A 15,724-nucleotide genomic window follows, 5' to 3' on the forward strand; every position below is an offset into this window, starting at 1 on the left:
TTTTTGGTATTGTTTTTGAAAATTGATTTGTTCCTTTTGGCTACAAAAATGATCTGATCTGATCCAGATTCAGCAACCGGACCAGCAGACGCCGCTAATATGGAACGACACGACAAAGAGTGCGTGCGTGGTCATTATCCATGATTCTGCGTTTTTAGTTTTCTCGAATCTGCAATATTGTGGATGCAACAGATTTTCGTTCTTTGTGCGGGCGGAAGGGGGTGGGGCGAAATTTTGAGAACAAACGGTCAAGGTCCGATATCACAGGAGTGTGGATACTAAATTTGGCTGCTCTGGCTCTTATAAGTTCTGAGATCCTTGAACTCTTTTTTTGCAATTGGCAAAACCGACCATGAAACCTGTGTTAGAGAGAGACAGACGGACGGACGGACAGACAGACAGGGCTCAATCGACTCGGCTATTGATGCTGATCAAGAATTTATATACTTTATGGGGTCGGAAACGACTCCTTCTGGACGATGCACACATCCACTTTTACCACAATCTAATATAATATATACTCATTTTGAGTATCGGGTATTAAAATAACTCCGAAGTATAAGTTAGCATTTGGTAGTCCCAACTTGGCTTGATATTACTTTATATATTCGATCTTTTAGGGACTTGTAATAATTTTCTAGAACATTGATCGATATAGTTGCGTAGACTGATTTAATGGCGTCAATTAGGGTCTCAGTGTCTTGAAATTGCCTTCCACCGTCATATACCCCAACAAGTTTTCAATAATATTTAGCAATTTCATATTTTGTTGAATGAATGGGGGAATTGTCGTGCTGGTATATCCACAAACTCGAATCAAAAATGTAGGAATGTCTTTTGTATGACAGCAATCTGATAGATATGGTCATTCTCTATGATTCTGCGTTTTTAGTTTTCTCAAATCTACAATATTGTGGATGCAACAGATTTTCGTCTTTTGTGGGGCGGAAGGGGGTGGGGCGAAATTTTGAGATATACGTTTTATAGTGAGATCTAACAGAAGTGCGGATACCAAATTTGGTTACTCTAGCCTTAATAGTCTCTGAGATTTATGAATATCCCCAGATTTGCATCCTTTGCGGGGCGGAAAGGGGTGTGGCGAGATTTTAAAATAAACTCGTGCAGGTCCGATATCACAGGAGTGTGGATAACAAAATTTGGTTGCTCTAGCTCTTATAGTCTCTGAGATCTAGGAACTCAAATTTTGCAATAGGCAAAGCCGACCATGAAACCTGTGTGTTAGAGAGAGACAGAGCGAGAAAGAAATTGTTTTCTTGATTCTGGCTATAATAATTATACGATCTCGTTCAGACTAGCCGGATAGACAGACAGACAGGGCTTAATCGCTCGGCTATTGATGCTGATCAAGAACATATATATTTTATGGGATCGGAAACGTTTCCTTCTGGACGTTATTTTCACCACAAATCTAATATACCCCAATACTAATTTTGAGTATTGGGTATAATAACGTAAATTGCTTTGACTGCAATTAGCAAACAAAAAATGCCGTCATTTACAAGCGACATAGACGTCAAAATGCAATAATGCACTTGAACCTATTCAGTTAAGCTAGAATAAAAAGGAATTTTTGGTATTGTTTTTGAAAATTGATTTGTTCCTTTTGGCTACAAAAATGATCTGATCTGATCCAGATTCAGCAACCGGACCAGCAGACGCCGCTAATATGGAACGACACGACAAAGAGTGCGTGCGTGGTCATTATCCATGATTCTGCGTTTTTAGTTTTCTCGAATCTGCAATATTGTGGATGCAACAGATTTTCGTTCTTTGTGCGGGCGGAAGGGGGTGGGGCGAAATTTTGAGAACAAACGGTCAAGGTCCGATATCACAGGAGTGTGGATACTAAATTTGGCTGCTCTGGCTCTTATAAGTTCTGAGATCCTTGAACTCTTTTTTTGCAATTGGCAAAACCGACCATGAAACCTGTGTTAGAGAGAGACAGACGGACGGACGGACAGACAGACAGGGCTCAATCGACTCGGCTATTGATGCTGATCAAGAATTTATATACTTTATGGGGTCGGAAACGACTCCTTCTGGACGATGCACACATCCACTTTTACCACAATCTAATATAATATATACTCATTTTGAGTATCGGGTATTAAAATAACTCCGAAGTATAAGTTAGCATTTGGTAGTCCCAACTTGGCTTGATATTACTTTATATATTCGATCTTTTAGGGACTTGTAATAATTTTCTAGAACATTGATCGATATAGTTGCGTAGACTGATTTAATGGCGTCAATTAGGGTCTCAGTGTCTTGAAATTGCCTTCCACCGTCATATACCCCAACAAGTTTTCAATAATATTTAGCAATTTCACATTTTGTTGAATGAATGGGGGAATTGTCGTGCTGGTATATCCACAAACTCGAATCAAAAATGTAGGAATGTCTTTTGTATGACAGCAATCTGATAGATATGGTCATTCTCTATGATTCTGCGTTTTTAGTTTTCTCAAATCTACAATATTGTGGATGCAACAGATTTTCGTCTTTTGTGGGGCGGAAGGGGGTGGGGCGAAATTTTGAGATATACGTTTTATAGTGAGATCTAACAGAAGTGCGGATACCAAATTTGGTTACTCTAGCCTTAATAGTCTCTGAGATTTATGAATATCCCCAGATTTGCATCCTTTGCGGGGCGGAAAGGGGTGTGGCGAGATTTTAAAATAAACTCGTGCAGGTCCGATATCACAGGAGTGTGGATAACAAAATTTGGTTGCTCTAGCTCTTATAGTCTCTGAGATCTAGGAACTCAAATTTTGCAATAGGCAAAGCCGACCATGAAACCTGTGTGTTAGAGAGAGACAGAGCGAGAAAGAAATTGTTTTCTTGATTCTGGCTATAATAATTATACGATCTCGTTCAGACTAGCCGGATAGACAGACAGACAGGGCTTAATCGCTCGGCTATTGATGCTGATCAAGAACATATATATTTTATGGGATCGGAAACGTTTCCTTCTGGACGTTATTTTCACCACAAATCTAATATACCCCAATACTAATTTTGAGTATTGGGTATAATAACGTAAATTGCTTTGACTGCAATTAGCAAACAAAAAATGCCGTCATTTACAAGCGACATAGACGTCAAAATGCAATAATGCACTTGAACCTATTCATTTAAGCTAGAATAAAAAGGAATTTTTGGTATTGTTTTTGAAAATTGATTTGTTCCTTTTGGCTACAAAAATGATCTGATCTGATCCAGATTCAGCAACCGGACCAGCAGACGCCGCTAATATGGAACGACACGACAAAGAGTGCGTGCGTGGTCATTATCCATGATTCTGCGTTTTTAGTTTTCTCGAATCTGCAATATTGTGGATGCAACAGATTTTCGTTCTTTGTGCGGGCGGAAGGGGGTGGGGCGAAATTTTGAGAACAAACGGTCAAGGTCCGATATCACAGGAGTGTGGATACTAAATTTGGCTGCTCTGGCTCTTATAAGTTCTGAGATCCTTGAACTCTTATTTTGCAATTGGCAAAACCGACCATGAAACCTGTGTTAGAGAGAGACAGACGGACGGACGGACAGACAGACAGGGCTCAATCGACTCGGCTATTGATGCTGATCAAGAATTTATATACTTTATGGGGTCGGAAACGACTCCTTCTGGACGATGCACACATCCACTTTTACCACAATCTAATATAATATATACTCATTTTGAGTATCGGGTATTAAAATAACTCCGAAGTATAAGTTAGCATTTGGTAGTCCCAACTTGGCTTGATATTACTTTATATATTCGATCTTTTAGGGACTTGTAATAATTTTCTAGAACATTGATCGATATAGTTGCGTAGACTGATTTAATGGCGTCAATTAGGGTCTCAGTGTCTTGAAATTGCCTTCCACCGTCATATACCCCAACAAGTTTTCAATAATATTTAGCAATTTCACATTTTGTTGAATGAATGGGGGAATTGTCGTGCTGGTATATCCACAAACTCGAATCAAAAATGTAGGAATGTCTTTTGTATGACAGCAATCTGATAGATATGGTCATTCTCTATGATTCTGCGTTTTTAGTTTTCTCAAATCTGCAATATTGTGGATGCAACAGATTTTCGTCTTTTGTGGGGCGGAAGGGGGTGGGGCGAAATTTTGAGATATACGTTTTATAGTGAGATCTAACAGAAGTGCGGATACCAAATTTGGTTACTCTAGCCTTAATAGTCTCTGAGATTTATGAATATCCCCAGATTTGCATCCTTTGCGGGGCGGAAAGGGGTGTGGCGAGATTTTAAAATAAACTCGTGCAGGTCCGATATCACAGGAGTGTGGATCACAAAATTTGGTTGCTCTAGCTCTTATAGTCTCTGAGATCTAGGAACTCAAATTTTGCAATAGGCAAAGCCGACCATGAAACCTGTGTGTTAGAGAGAGACAGAGCGAGAAAGAATGAAATTGTTTTCTTGATTCTGGCTATAATAATTATACGATCTCGTTCAGACTAGCCGGATAGACAGACAGACAGGGCTTAATCGCTCGGCTATTGATGCTGATCAAGAACATATATATTTTATGGGATCGGAAACGTTTCCTTCTGGACGTTATTTTCACCACAAATCTAATATACCCCACTACTAATTTTGAGTATTGGGTATAATAACGTAAATTGCTTTGACTGCAATTAGCAAACAAAAAATGCCGTCATTTACAAGCGACATAGACGTCAAAATGCAATAATGCACTTGAACCTATTCATTTAAGCTATCCATGATTCTGCGTTTTTAGTTTTCTCGAATCTGCAATATTGTGGATGCAACAGATTTTCGTTCTTTGTGCGGGCGGAAGGGGGTGGGGCGAAATTTTGAGAACAAACGGTCAAGGTCCGATATCACAGGAGTGTGGATACTAAATTTGGCTGCTCTGGCTCTTATAAGTTCTGAGATCCTTGAACTCTTTTTTTGCAATTGGCAAAACCGACCATGAAACCTGTGTTAGAGAGAGACAGACGGACGGAAGGACAGACAGACAGGGCTCAATCGACTCGGCTATTGATGCTGATCAAGAATTTATATACTTTATGGGGTCGGAAACGACTCCTTCTGGACGATGCACACATCCACTTTTACCACAATCTAATATAATATATACTCATTTTGAGTATCGGGTATTAAAATAACTCCGAAGTATAAGTTAGCATTTGGTAGTCCCAACTTGGCTTGATATTACTTTATATATTCGATCTTTTAGGGACTTGTAATAATTTTCTAGAACATTGATCGATATAGTTGCGTAGACTGATTTAATGGCGTCAATTAGGGTCTCAGTGTCTTGAAATTGCCTTCCACCGTCATATACCCCAACAAGTTTTCAATAATATTTAGCAATTTCACATTTTGTTGAATGAATGGGGGAATTGTCGTGCTGGTATATCCACAAACTCGAATCAAAAATGTAGGAATGTCTTTTGTATGACAGCAATCTGATAGATATGGTCATTCTCTATGATTCTGCGTTTTTAGTTTTCTCAAATCTTCAATATTGTGGATGCAACAGATTTTCGTCTTTTGTGGTGCGGAAGGGGGTGGGGCGAAATTTTGAGATATACGTTTTATAGTGAGATCTAACAGAAGTGCGGATACCAAATTTGGTTACTCTAGCCTTAATAGTCTCTGAGATTTATGAATATCCCCAGATTAGCATCCTTTGCGGGGCGGAAAGGGGTGTGGCGAGATTTTAAAATAAACTCGTGCAGGTCCGATATCACAGGAGTGTGGATCACAAAATTTGGTTGCTCTAGCTCTTATAGTCTCTGAGATCTAGGAACTCAAATTTTGCAATAGGCAAAGCCGACCATGAAACCTGTGTGTTAGAGAGAGACAGAGCGAGAAAGAATGAAATTGTTTTCTTGATTCTGGCTATAATAATTATACGATCTCGTTCAGACTAGCCGGATAGACAGACAGACAGGGCTTAATCGCTCGGCTATTGATGCTGATCAAGAACATATATATTTTATGGGATCGGAAACGTTTCCTTCTGGACGTTATTTTCACCACAAATCTAATATACCCCAATACTAATTTTGAGTATTGGGTATAATAACGTAAATTGCTTTGACTGCAATTAGCAAACAAAAAATGCCGTCATTTACAAGCGACATAGACGTCAAAATGCAATAATGCACTTGAACCTATTCAGTTAAGCTAGAATAAAAAGGAATTTTTGGTATTGTTTTTGAAAGAATTAATAAATAGCCTTTAAGAACGTGTCCTGAAAACCACAAACTCTCTTGCTATATTAACAATGAATATAAATCGGTAAGTTGGTAAAAAAGACTTTTGAAAATTGTCGAATCTACTCAGTTGAGCGGCTCTTCACAGACCATAGTAAATATACATGTATACCACATATGTAGTATGGCAACTGGGCATTTAAAAATTCTACAATTCAGCCATTTTCGCTTGATCGGTCTATAATAACGAAACAATAATCTACATTTGCAGGGTGCGCTTATTCTTAGATACAACACCTGGGTATTTAACAAGTCGACGAACTGTGAGTAGAAGCATGTATGTATGTATATTGCAAATTAATTTGCTAATTATAAAAAAATTAATTTGTTGCACCTACATTTTGAAAAAAATTTGGCGGAAAGCAGCTGTCCTTACCCAGATGTTCTGTTACGCGCATTTTACGAGCACAGTGTGTGCTGTTACGAGCACATTTGTGTTGTTGTGCACAAACATTTATTTCTTGCCAACGTTCCGATAGCCAAATCGGACTGCGTCAGCTGTGTGCACCAAAACAAAAAGTGTTGTTGCCATGACCTATTATTTTCGAGCCAAATTTCAGCTTGTATTAAGAGACAATTTTTTATATTCGCTTCTAGCTCTTGCTTAAGCCGGTTGTGTTTTTTTCTTGCTCCTGCATTCTCCGCCCTTTGCTTAAATATCATACAACATTGTTGTGACTTTGTTTTGATATATCATCGCATCTTTAATTTGATTTTACTTTGTGTAAATCACCAGTGTTTTGTTTGTAAACAAGTATTTGATATAAATTCAATATTCGCAACGTAACGCATCGGACTCGTGCAGGCAATTTGTTATTGTTTTTTGCACAGTCTGCTCTTCGTTATCGCTTCTTCGGTGTGCACTGTTCTCGCGCATCAACGTTTGCATCGCCCACACTCTCTCGTGAGCATAAGCGGGCCTGCTGCTCGCATTTTTGCTCTCACTCTCTCTGGATTGCCTATACTCTCCCTCTCTGTGGACTTTTCCTTTGTGTCTCCGCTTTGGTGAATTTACTGCAGAAGCACTTCGTTGGATCATCTATTTTGAATTATTGCCGCTGCAGCTGATTGTCTGGCTCGCTCTGCTGTCTGCTCTCCCATTTTACCTGCGCTCTCACTCAGTTCTTTTATTATTCGTGCACAGTGATTCTACTGCTGTCAACAATGTTTTTAGTGCAAAGAAATGTAAATTCGGTGGTGTAATCATTGGTGATTAATTTCTTAGCTGCTGGCTGTGCGACAATTTTGCCCACATAAAATGTGCTGGTGGCGGAAATTTTGGCCGGCTAAATGATCTGATCTCGAAACGCATGGTCCTGTCTTGGTCATGTCTGGCTTGATTGATGGGTGATTGAGGCCGAAATGCGCACATTTATGAGACAGACTCGAACTGGGTTTCTGAATGTCCGGAAACAATTTGTGGCTCTCAATAAGAAATTACTTGCACTTGAATCACAGTTTCATGGGCTCAAACTCTTGAGCGAATCGCCTAGACAGAAAATTCCGCATAATGATACCAATCTCTTGCAACCTAATCCGATTGGTACGCCTGCCTCCCACCTTCATCCATCGGAAGCATTTGTTACTCCGTGTGGTCATGCCTCGCCGTTATCTGTAAATCCGCCAACGGTGGCTCTGGTGTTCTTTACACCGAGCAATGTGCTTCCTTCGAGCATCCAAGTTCCCAACAGCATCAATCCCATCCCTGCAGTTTATGCTGCCGTCACTTCTGACGTGGTGAGTGCTCCTAGTGCAGGTGTGTTGGTTGCTGGTGATGTCTTGCCAATTCCTGCTCCAGCCATTGCTGCCAATTCTTCTGCCTCAGGACCGAGATCTCTTTTAGGAGTGGCTCCACCATCTCGATCTCGCTCGGGACTTCAACTTAGAGCAGTGGTCCCTCGAAAAGCAATATTTGTTTCTCGTCTTATTCCTGAGGCTACAACGGAGGATGTTAAACAACATCTTTCCTCTAAACTTAACACTTCGCCTGATGATATAGTTGTGACTAAATTTACACATAAGCGCAACATATCATTCTTTAAAATTCTTCTCCCTGATTCTTTACTATCCAGTTCTCTAGAACCGTCAATATGGCCTGAGCATACAATTATGCATGAGTTCCTTGTCAAAGATTCGAGCTCGAATCCAAGAATTACCGAACCTGCTCCAAAAAACTGATGTTCCATTTTTCCATGCACTATCAGAACGTTCGCAGTTTGTTGGGAAAATTGCGTGAAATTCATACTAATAGTGCGTCCTTTGATTTCGATGCCATCGCGTTTACCGAAACCTGGCTTAACTCCTCTGTCAATGATCATGAAATTTTCATTGATAGTTACACTATTTGTAGAATGGACTGCCCATCTTTTGCAGGTGGTGTTCTGCTTGTAGTTAAATCTGTTTTCTCATCTGAGTTATTCCCATTCAATAACATCCATGGAATTGAATTTGTTGCAGTCAAAGTTCGTGTTGGCTCCGCATTTTTCTATTAAACCTGCTCTTACATCCTCCCAGGTCTGATGCTGAGCTTTACTTACATAAATTAATACTGTCGTATATGCATTAGGGTGCAATGATCGAATTATTGTCATAGGGGACTTTAACCTCCCATTTCTTTCTTGGCTGCCTTGTGATGACGCTAACCTGTTGTTTCCCAATTGCCACAATGACTTCATCAATGGGCCCTTGTCCAAATTAATGCCGTTAAAAACATTAGAGACAGACTTTTTGAACTCGTGTTTGTTAACGATGCTTCTCTTGCTACGGTATCTAGAGCAAGCCCAATATCACTCCCTGAAGATCCTTACCATCCAACTTCGTCGATATCCCTGGAGTGTACACAATCTGGAGGTGCTGACAGTTCCATGGCTCCTTGTCACATAGTGTTTTTGCAAAACAAACTTTATCGATTTAGATCTACATCTCTCGCGTGTTGATTATTCGTTTCTTTATTCATTACCGAACATAGATGCAACTGTTAGCTCGTTTTATAGCTCTATTTACTCCGCCCTTAATACTTTTGTTCCATATATCACTGTACCCGTATTGTCCAAGCCTCCCTGGTTCTCAAAGTATTTGTCATATTTCAAAAATAATAAATCTCGGCTCTATAAAAAGTACCAGAAGTCGGGCTCCACGTCGGCCTTAGCTCTATACTCCTCCGCTCGCTCTCTGTTCCTTGCCGTTAATAGTCAGTGTTATAATCATTACCTTTCACAATGTAGTAGTAACTTTCGTAGTGATCCTAAAAAAATTTAAAACACTGTGCCCAGTCCCTTTGCAAACCCTTGCCTTTCTCTTCAACCTCTCCTTGGAACAGTCTTGTCTCCCAGTAATTTGGAATGAGTCCTACATCATTCCGCTTCACAAAAAAGGTTCAAGATCAAACATTGAAATCTATCGTCACCCTGTCGTCTATCGTTCCTGGTCACCCGGCAACTGCAACATCTTTGTTGTATCTATGTCGCAACACGTTTTTCTTAGACATCGTTCAACATCGACTAACCTTCTTGATTTTTCTAACCTAATCCACCGTGGTTTTCAACATGGTTTGCAGACGAATGTAGTTTTTACGGACTTCAGCAAGGCATTCGATTCTGTGAACCATGCTCTGCTTATTCCCAAGCTCTCTTTATTAGGGTTCCCAACGAATCTTCTAGATTGGATTTAGTCCTATCTCTCTAACCGTACTCAACGTGTTTTGTTTTTTAACGTGTTAAATACTCAATACAAATATTACTTCAGGTGTGACACAGGGAAGTCATCTGGGCCCTCTTTTGTTTATTTTACTTATGACATTCCTCAAGCTATAACATACTCTACTACACTACTGTATGCTGATGATATTAAAATCTGTCTGTCTTACTCTGATTGGTATTTGCACACACGCCTTCAACTGGATCTAAGTGAACTACTATTGTGGTGTTCAACTTCTTTTTCTGAACCTTTCCAAATGCAAACTTATGACATTTTACCGTCGCGCTCCACATTTTCTCATATGTTCTAGGAAATCATGTCCTCGAACGAATTTCGAGTTCAAATGACCTCGGAGTCCTTTTTGATCATAAGATGTGTTAACAGCCATATAGCTGCAACTGTAAATAAAGCTAAGGGTGTGTTAGCGTTCATCAAGCGTTGGTCCAAGGAGTTTGACGACCCGTACGTTACGAAACAACTGTACATATCGTTAGTACGTCCTATATTGGAGTATTGTTCTTGTGTGTGGAGCCCGCAGTGTAAAGAGCAGCAGGTTGTTATTGAATCCGTGCAAAAGCATTTTTTAATTGCCACCCTACCGGTCTAGGCTAAATCTTATTGACCTGCCGTCGTTGCAACATGGCAAAATTTGCAATGGCGTAATTTTCGTGCACAAGCTCCTTCTCGGGACTGTTGACTCCCAAACTCTCTTGGGTCAGATTGACTTGGCCGTTCCATCTAGACCTACCCGTACTTTTAGGTCTATCCGTTTACCCATATGTAGGTCTAATTATGCTGATCATGAACCTTTTAGGGTTTTATGCCATAATTATAACTCCCTCTGCCAAACCCTATCCCCTGAACTCTCTTAAACTAATTGCATGCAATATTTATAATCACTTAAATTTAGCTAACTTTTAACTTCCATTTTTTCGCCTTTAGTAATTAAGTACCATTATTAACAAATAATTTGTTAATTTAATAAATAAATAATCTAAAGAAAACAAAAGTAAATTTGATTTGATATAGGTGTCAAGTTTATGTTAAGGTATCGATAAGTCATCTATTTTTTTCTTTTTGTTGTATAAAAAGCGTCATTACGTCCAGGAAAATGTTTTGGTTTTAAAAACAAAGAAATCTTGCGGAATGTGAAAATCAGAAAACTTTTGTGAAAGTGAAAACTGGAATAACTTTGACATTTGTAAAGCCTAGACTAGAGTATTCCAGTTTTGGAAACGTCAATTTAGTTAAATTTTAACTATCGATCGCTTTATACCGAAACAACGCTTTAAAGTAGAAAATAATCGTTCAGTTACGGTTTCGAGTGCTTTTGTTGGTGTTGACCTCAGCGTCCCTGTTACACAAAGCAGAGCCTGTCGCTCTTTACCTCTTGGTAAAGAGGACGAGGTCTATCTGGTCCGTATTGATACTCAGTCCTACTTCTTCCGCCCACTCACGTATCTCCCTGAGTGTACGTTCCATTAAGGAGCTGAGGGTCGATGGACATATACCAGTAATAAGTATGCTTATGTCATCTGCATAAGCTGTTATTATTCGGGCCTTCCTTTCATTTCTCTCGATAAGGTCGTCGACCACCAGATTCCACAGAAGGGGCGACGGTACTCCACCATGGGGTGTGCCTCTTTTACCATGGAGGCGGTGCCCCACTCCGGTTGCAGCCGTGTACAACATAGGAGGTTATTTATCCACATGTTGATTGCTGGGTGTGTGTTCGTCCCTTCCAGGCGATTTGTTATTGCGTTCGTAGCCACGTTATTAAATGCTCCAGAGATGTCAACGAATACTTCCAGTGCATACTTTTTATTGTGAAGGGCGTTCTCACTGGTAGCTACTACTGAGCGTATTGCAGTCTCCACCGATTTCCGATTTGGTGTAGGCATGTTGGTTGGTTGACATCAGTCCCCCTCCTTATTCCTGTTTTGTAAGTCCAACAGTTTTTCCAGTGTTTTTAGTAGAAAGGAGGTAAGGCTTATCGGTCTGTAATCCTTGGGAATCACATGGCTGCACTTTACTGACTTTGGGAGGAAGACAACTCTCGAGGTTATCCATAGGTTAGGGATATAGCCCGTACCTAGAAATGCTGAGTATATTGCGGAAAGCCATGGGGTAATAACCATGTTGGTGACCTGCATGATGGCTGGGAATACCCCGTCCAGTCCTGGTGCTTTTGTGTCCGCAAAGGATTCTCTTATTGGCTAACAGATCTGTTGGGGGGGTGTTGCTCCTCGATTGCTAGGTCCTGATGTTCTTTGCCATCAGTGACTTCGGTGCATCCAGGGAAATGCGTCTCCATTAGTGCTGTTAGGGCTTCATTCACTAATTGAATGTGTACGGTGGGCTGCTTTGAGAGCAGCTTCCGAAGCCGTGCGGTTTCAGGTACTTTTTCCATGTTGGAGGGTTCTCCACGAATTCCGTTGTGCCTTGCGTATTTCCTTCTTGTAGCTCCTAAGTAAGAGTTTTTCTTCTTCGTTCTCGAGGGTTTACACGATGCGTCCAGTAGCTCATTGGATAGGGTCTCTAGGGATCTATATCATCCGCGAATTCCACTGAGCCCGGAAGTAGTATGTCTAAATTAGTTGTTAGTATTAAGTCTAAGAGTGACGCACCTCTGGCATTGATGTCGGGGCTTCCCCATCCGTACTGGATTGAGACATAAGCCAAGCATGGATTATATTTCGTACGAGTACGACGGTTCTGTTCCTACTTACCTATGTTGAATACAAAAAGTTGTGACTTCAGGACTTTAGCCACTGAGTTGCCTGACGCAATCGAGGGCTCCTAGACTAAAACTATGTCGGCGAGACTTTGCTTCATGGCAATGAAAAGCTCCGCCGACGCTACCTTGCTTTTATGCAAGTTGATCTGCAGCACTCTCAGCATCATGGGTGGTTGGCTCAGTTGTACCTGACGGGTTGACTACCAGCGTCAGTATAAGGAAATTTCATTTCATTCTCGCTTGCAATGCGATCTCAATAGCTTTCAGTCATGGTGTTGTGCAAAATTGTTACACCTTAATGCCTCAAAATGGAAAGTAATGACATTTCATCGTTCTAGCCCCTTTTTGGCTCACTATACCTTATGCGGTGGTTCTCTTGAGAGAATTACGCTGGTGGATGATCTTTGTGTTATATTAGACGCTAAGCTAAGGTTCTCTGAACACATTTCTACCATGCTAAATAAGGCAATGGGCGTGCTTGGGTTTATAAAGAGGTGGTCAAAGTCATTTTAGGACCCCTATATAACAAAGACTCTCTATACCTCGCTTCTTCGTCCGATCTTAGAATGCGGCTTTAGTGTATGATGCCCTCAGTACAAAGTACACCAAGACCGTGTTGAATCAGTCCAGAAAAACTTTTTTCATCTTACCCAAGTAGAATGTTTTTAATAGACCTTCCATCCTTAATCGTAGAAAAAGCTTGGTGTGATTTTTGTACACAACTTGATCGAGGGTGACGTAGATAGCTCTTACTTGTTGACCCGAATAAACTTCAAAATTCATACTAGATCCACCAGAAACTATTTACCGTTGACCCTTCTGTTTTGTAGATCGAATTATTTCTTGTATGAGCCGTTTAGGATCTTATGCTCGGATATTCCCTCTACCAGAATATATCCACCACCAATTCACTCTCCTTATTAAATTACTAATACTCACATACCTTTCTCGTAATTAGCAATTTTACTTGTTTTTGTATTTTGAATGCATGCTTAGTTCTCTTAGTAAGTTTAGTTTTCATATTCCTCGCATATTAGTATAAAAGCTTTCTTTCCTGCATGTTCGCGTTCGAGGGCTGCGTTTTCTGCTGGTTTCACACGGGCCACTTGATGGTGCAGTAATTGCATCGCCACTTGAAAGATGCAGTCATTACATATAAACGTTCAGCAAGATTTTTACACTGTATGATGTGTATAACAACTTAAGCTTCATGATAGGTAGCCGCTGTAATATAAATAATTATACTCTAATCGCTCTTTTGAAAAATCAATTTTCAATCGGTGTCAATTTGGGTACGCATTACACATCTATTAATATAGATCTACCAACTTTTAAATAACATGTGTATGTAATAAATTCGATCCTTTCCTTTAGTTTTCTCTATACTATGATTTAAATTAAAAGCTAAAAATCTAAGTCCCCATTTTATCGAGATACCTGGGCACTAAGTGCTTTGCAGAGTACTGATCAAACGAGAAGGACTGGAAGAATTTATCTCGGTTCCTACGGAAAGGTCCCGGATATCGACACCAATTGTAAAGCATTTTTATCAGAGAGTTAGGCGTGTTGTACAGGTTTACCTTGGGATAGATTTCTGGGTATACCAGCTTATTAGGGGCAATGGGGTAACAACCGCAGTATGTAGCTTCTAGCATAGATACGCCGTAGAATTCATGGTCTGCCGTCGAAATAACGATGTCTCCAGTGAGCAACGTCTCTATGTATTTTTCGCGCGATAAGCGGCCATAGTTAACGAGCTTGGCGCCCAGCTTTTCTTGTATTCCCTCAAAGGCTTCTGGCACTTTCGGGAACTTCTCGCCACAGATGGTAACCTTGAAGTTTACCTGCCGCTTGTTTAACTCGAGTAGCACCTCAACCAACAGAGTTGGGTTTTTGTCGTGCTCCCAACGATGGGGCCAAATCAAATGCAAGCACTCTTGCTCCAGGTTAGCAACATCAACATCAACTTCTACATTTACGATGCGACGCTTATTGGGGAACGCATGAAATTTAATGGGGAAGTAAAGCACCTCACATTTTTTTTCTATTTTCTCGCGAATGTGCTTTAGCTTGAAATCAGGCTGAATATTAAGAAAGGGCTGCACGTTGTCCAGGAATGAATTCCGATTGAAGTTTGAATTGAAGAGCACGATGTCTGCGGTAAAACTGAAAATTGAAATATAATTATAATTACAGTATTAATGTATTACATACATACGTAGCCCCAATAAATTTACCAAGAGAGTATCTCGTTTAATCCGTACTGACAATCGCGCTTCTTCACCTCACGCACTGGATATACAAGCTGGTTTTCGTGAAAGTAGACAATTTTTCGACATGTGACTAAGTCGGGACGTACACCTATTAGCTCAGCCAAACTAAGAACTGAGCTCGTGAAGAGTACTTTGTAATTGTGCTCAGGCGGAATTAGCTGTGAAAAGTAAAGTGCAGAGGTGCGGGCTCGCCAGTGCCACTTAGTTGCTGGCAGACTGAAAAGCTCATAGTCGGTTAGATTCAGGCCTGCGGGGGTTATGATAAATATCAGATAAAGGCTGTTAGATAAATCTATAAGACTTACTGTCGATCAAAGTATCTATTAGCTGCTTATGGCTTCCGCCATAGAATGGCTCTATAATTAATATCTGCGGCTTGACAGAAGACATGCCTCTTCAGCAGTCGGCACAACTACAAAAGCGCGAAAATTGAAAAATATGTGGGGTTAACTATTCGCCGGCACATTTGCGATTTACATACTTATAATTTAATTTAGGTATGTACATACGTATTGTTGTATCTATTTAGTTGTTTATACATATGTTAGTGATGAGAAAATATCGAGTCATCGATGGTTTTCATGTCGCAATAAGAATCGATGTTTTGTTTGAACAAAACATTCCACTACACCTCAATTAAAGGCTGTGAGACTCAGATATAATGCACTAATTTAAAAGCATTCAGTGTGACCGAGGGAAATATATGCTTTCGTTTAAATTTGAAATCAATTTACT

The 15,724-nt window shown here is 40.2% G+C and overlaps 1 protein-coding gene across 5 annotated transcripts in view; it reads right to left on the bottom strand.

Moving 5' to 3' along the window:
- LOC6899788 (glycosyltransferase-like domain-containing protein 1-like) overlaps positions 1-15,724 on the bottom strand; it is a 41,528-nt gene that overhangs the window by 7,330 nt on the left and 18,474 nt on the right. The window contains exons 1-5 of one of the 5 annotated variants that reach the window (XM_033384732.1): positions 15,471-15,581; positions 15,295-15,401; positions 14,954-15,236; positions 14,297-14,882; positions 13,657-13,940 (exon numbers count right to left, since the gene is read on the bottom strand). In XM_033384732.1, coding sequence (XP_033240623.1) covers positions 13,866-13,940; positions 14,297-14,882; positions 14,954-15,236; positions 15,295-15,379 — 1,029 coding nt within the window. In that variant the 5' untranslated portion in view covers positions 15,380-15,401; positions 15,471-15,581 and the 3' untranslated portion in view covers positions 13,657-13,865. Of the gene's footprint in view, positions 1-13,656; positions 14,883-14,953; positions 15,237-15,294; positions 15,402-15,470; positions 15,671-15,724 lie in introns of those variants that run through there. The other 4 variants (XR_004470559.1, XM_033384730.1, XM_033384729.1 and 1 more) reach the window with 4 other exon arrangements.

Source organism: Drosophila pseudoobscura, chromosome X (assembly GCF_009870125.1).
Source record: "Drosophila pseudoobscura strain MV-25-SWS-2005 chromosome X, UCI_Dpse_MV25, whole genome shotgun sequence".
Taxonomy (NCBI): Eukaryota; Metazoa; Arthropoda; class Insecta; order Diptera; family Drosophilidae; genus Drosophila; species Drosophila pseudoobscura.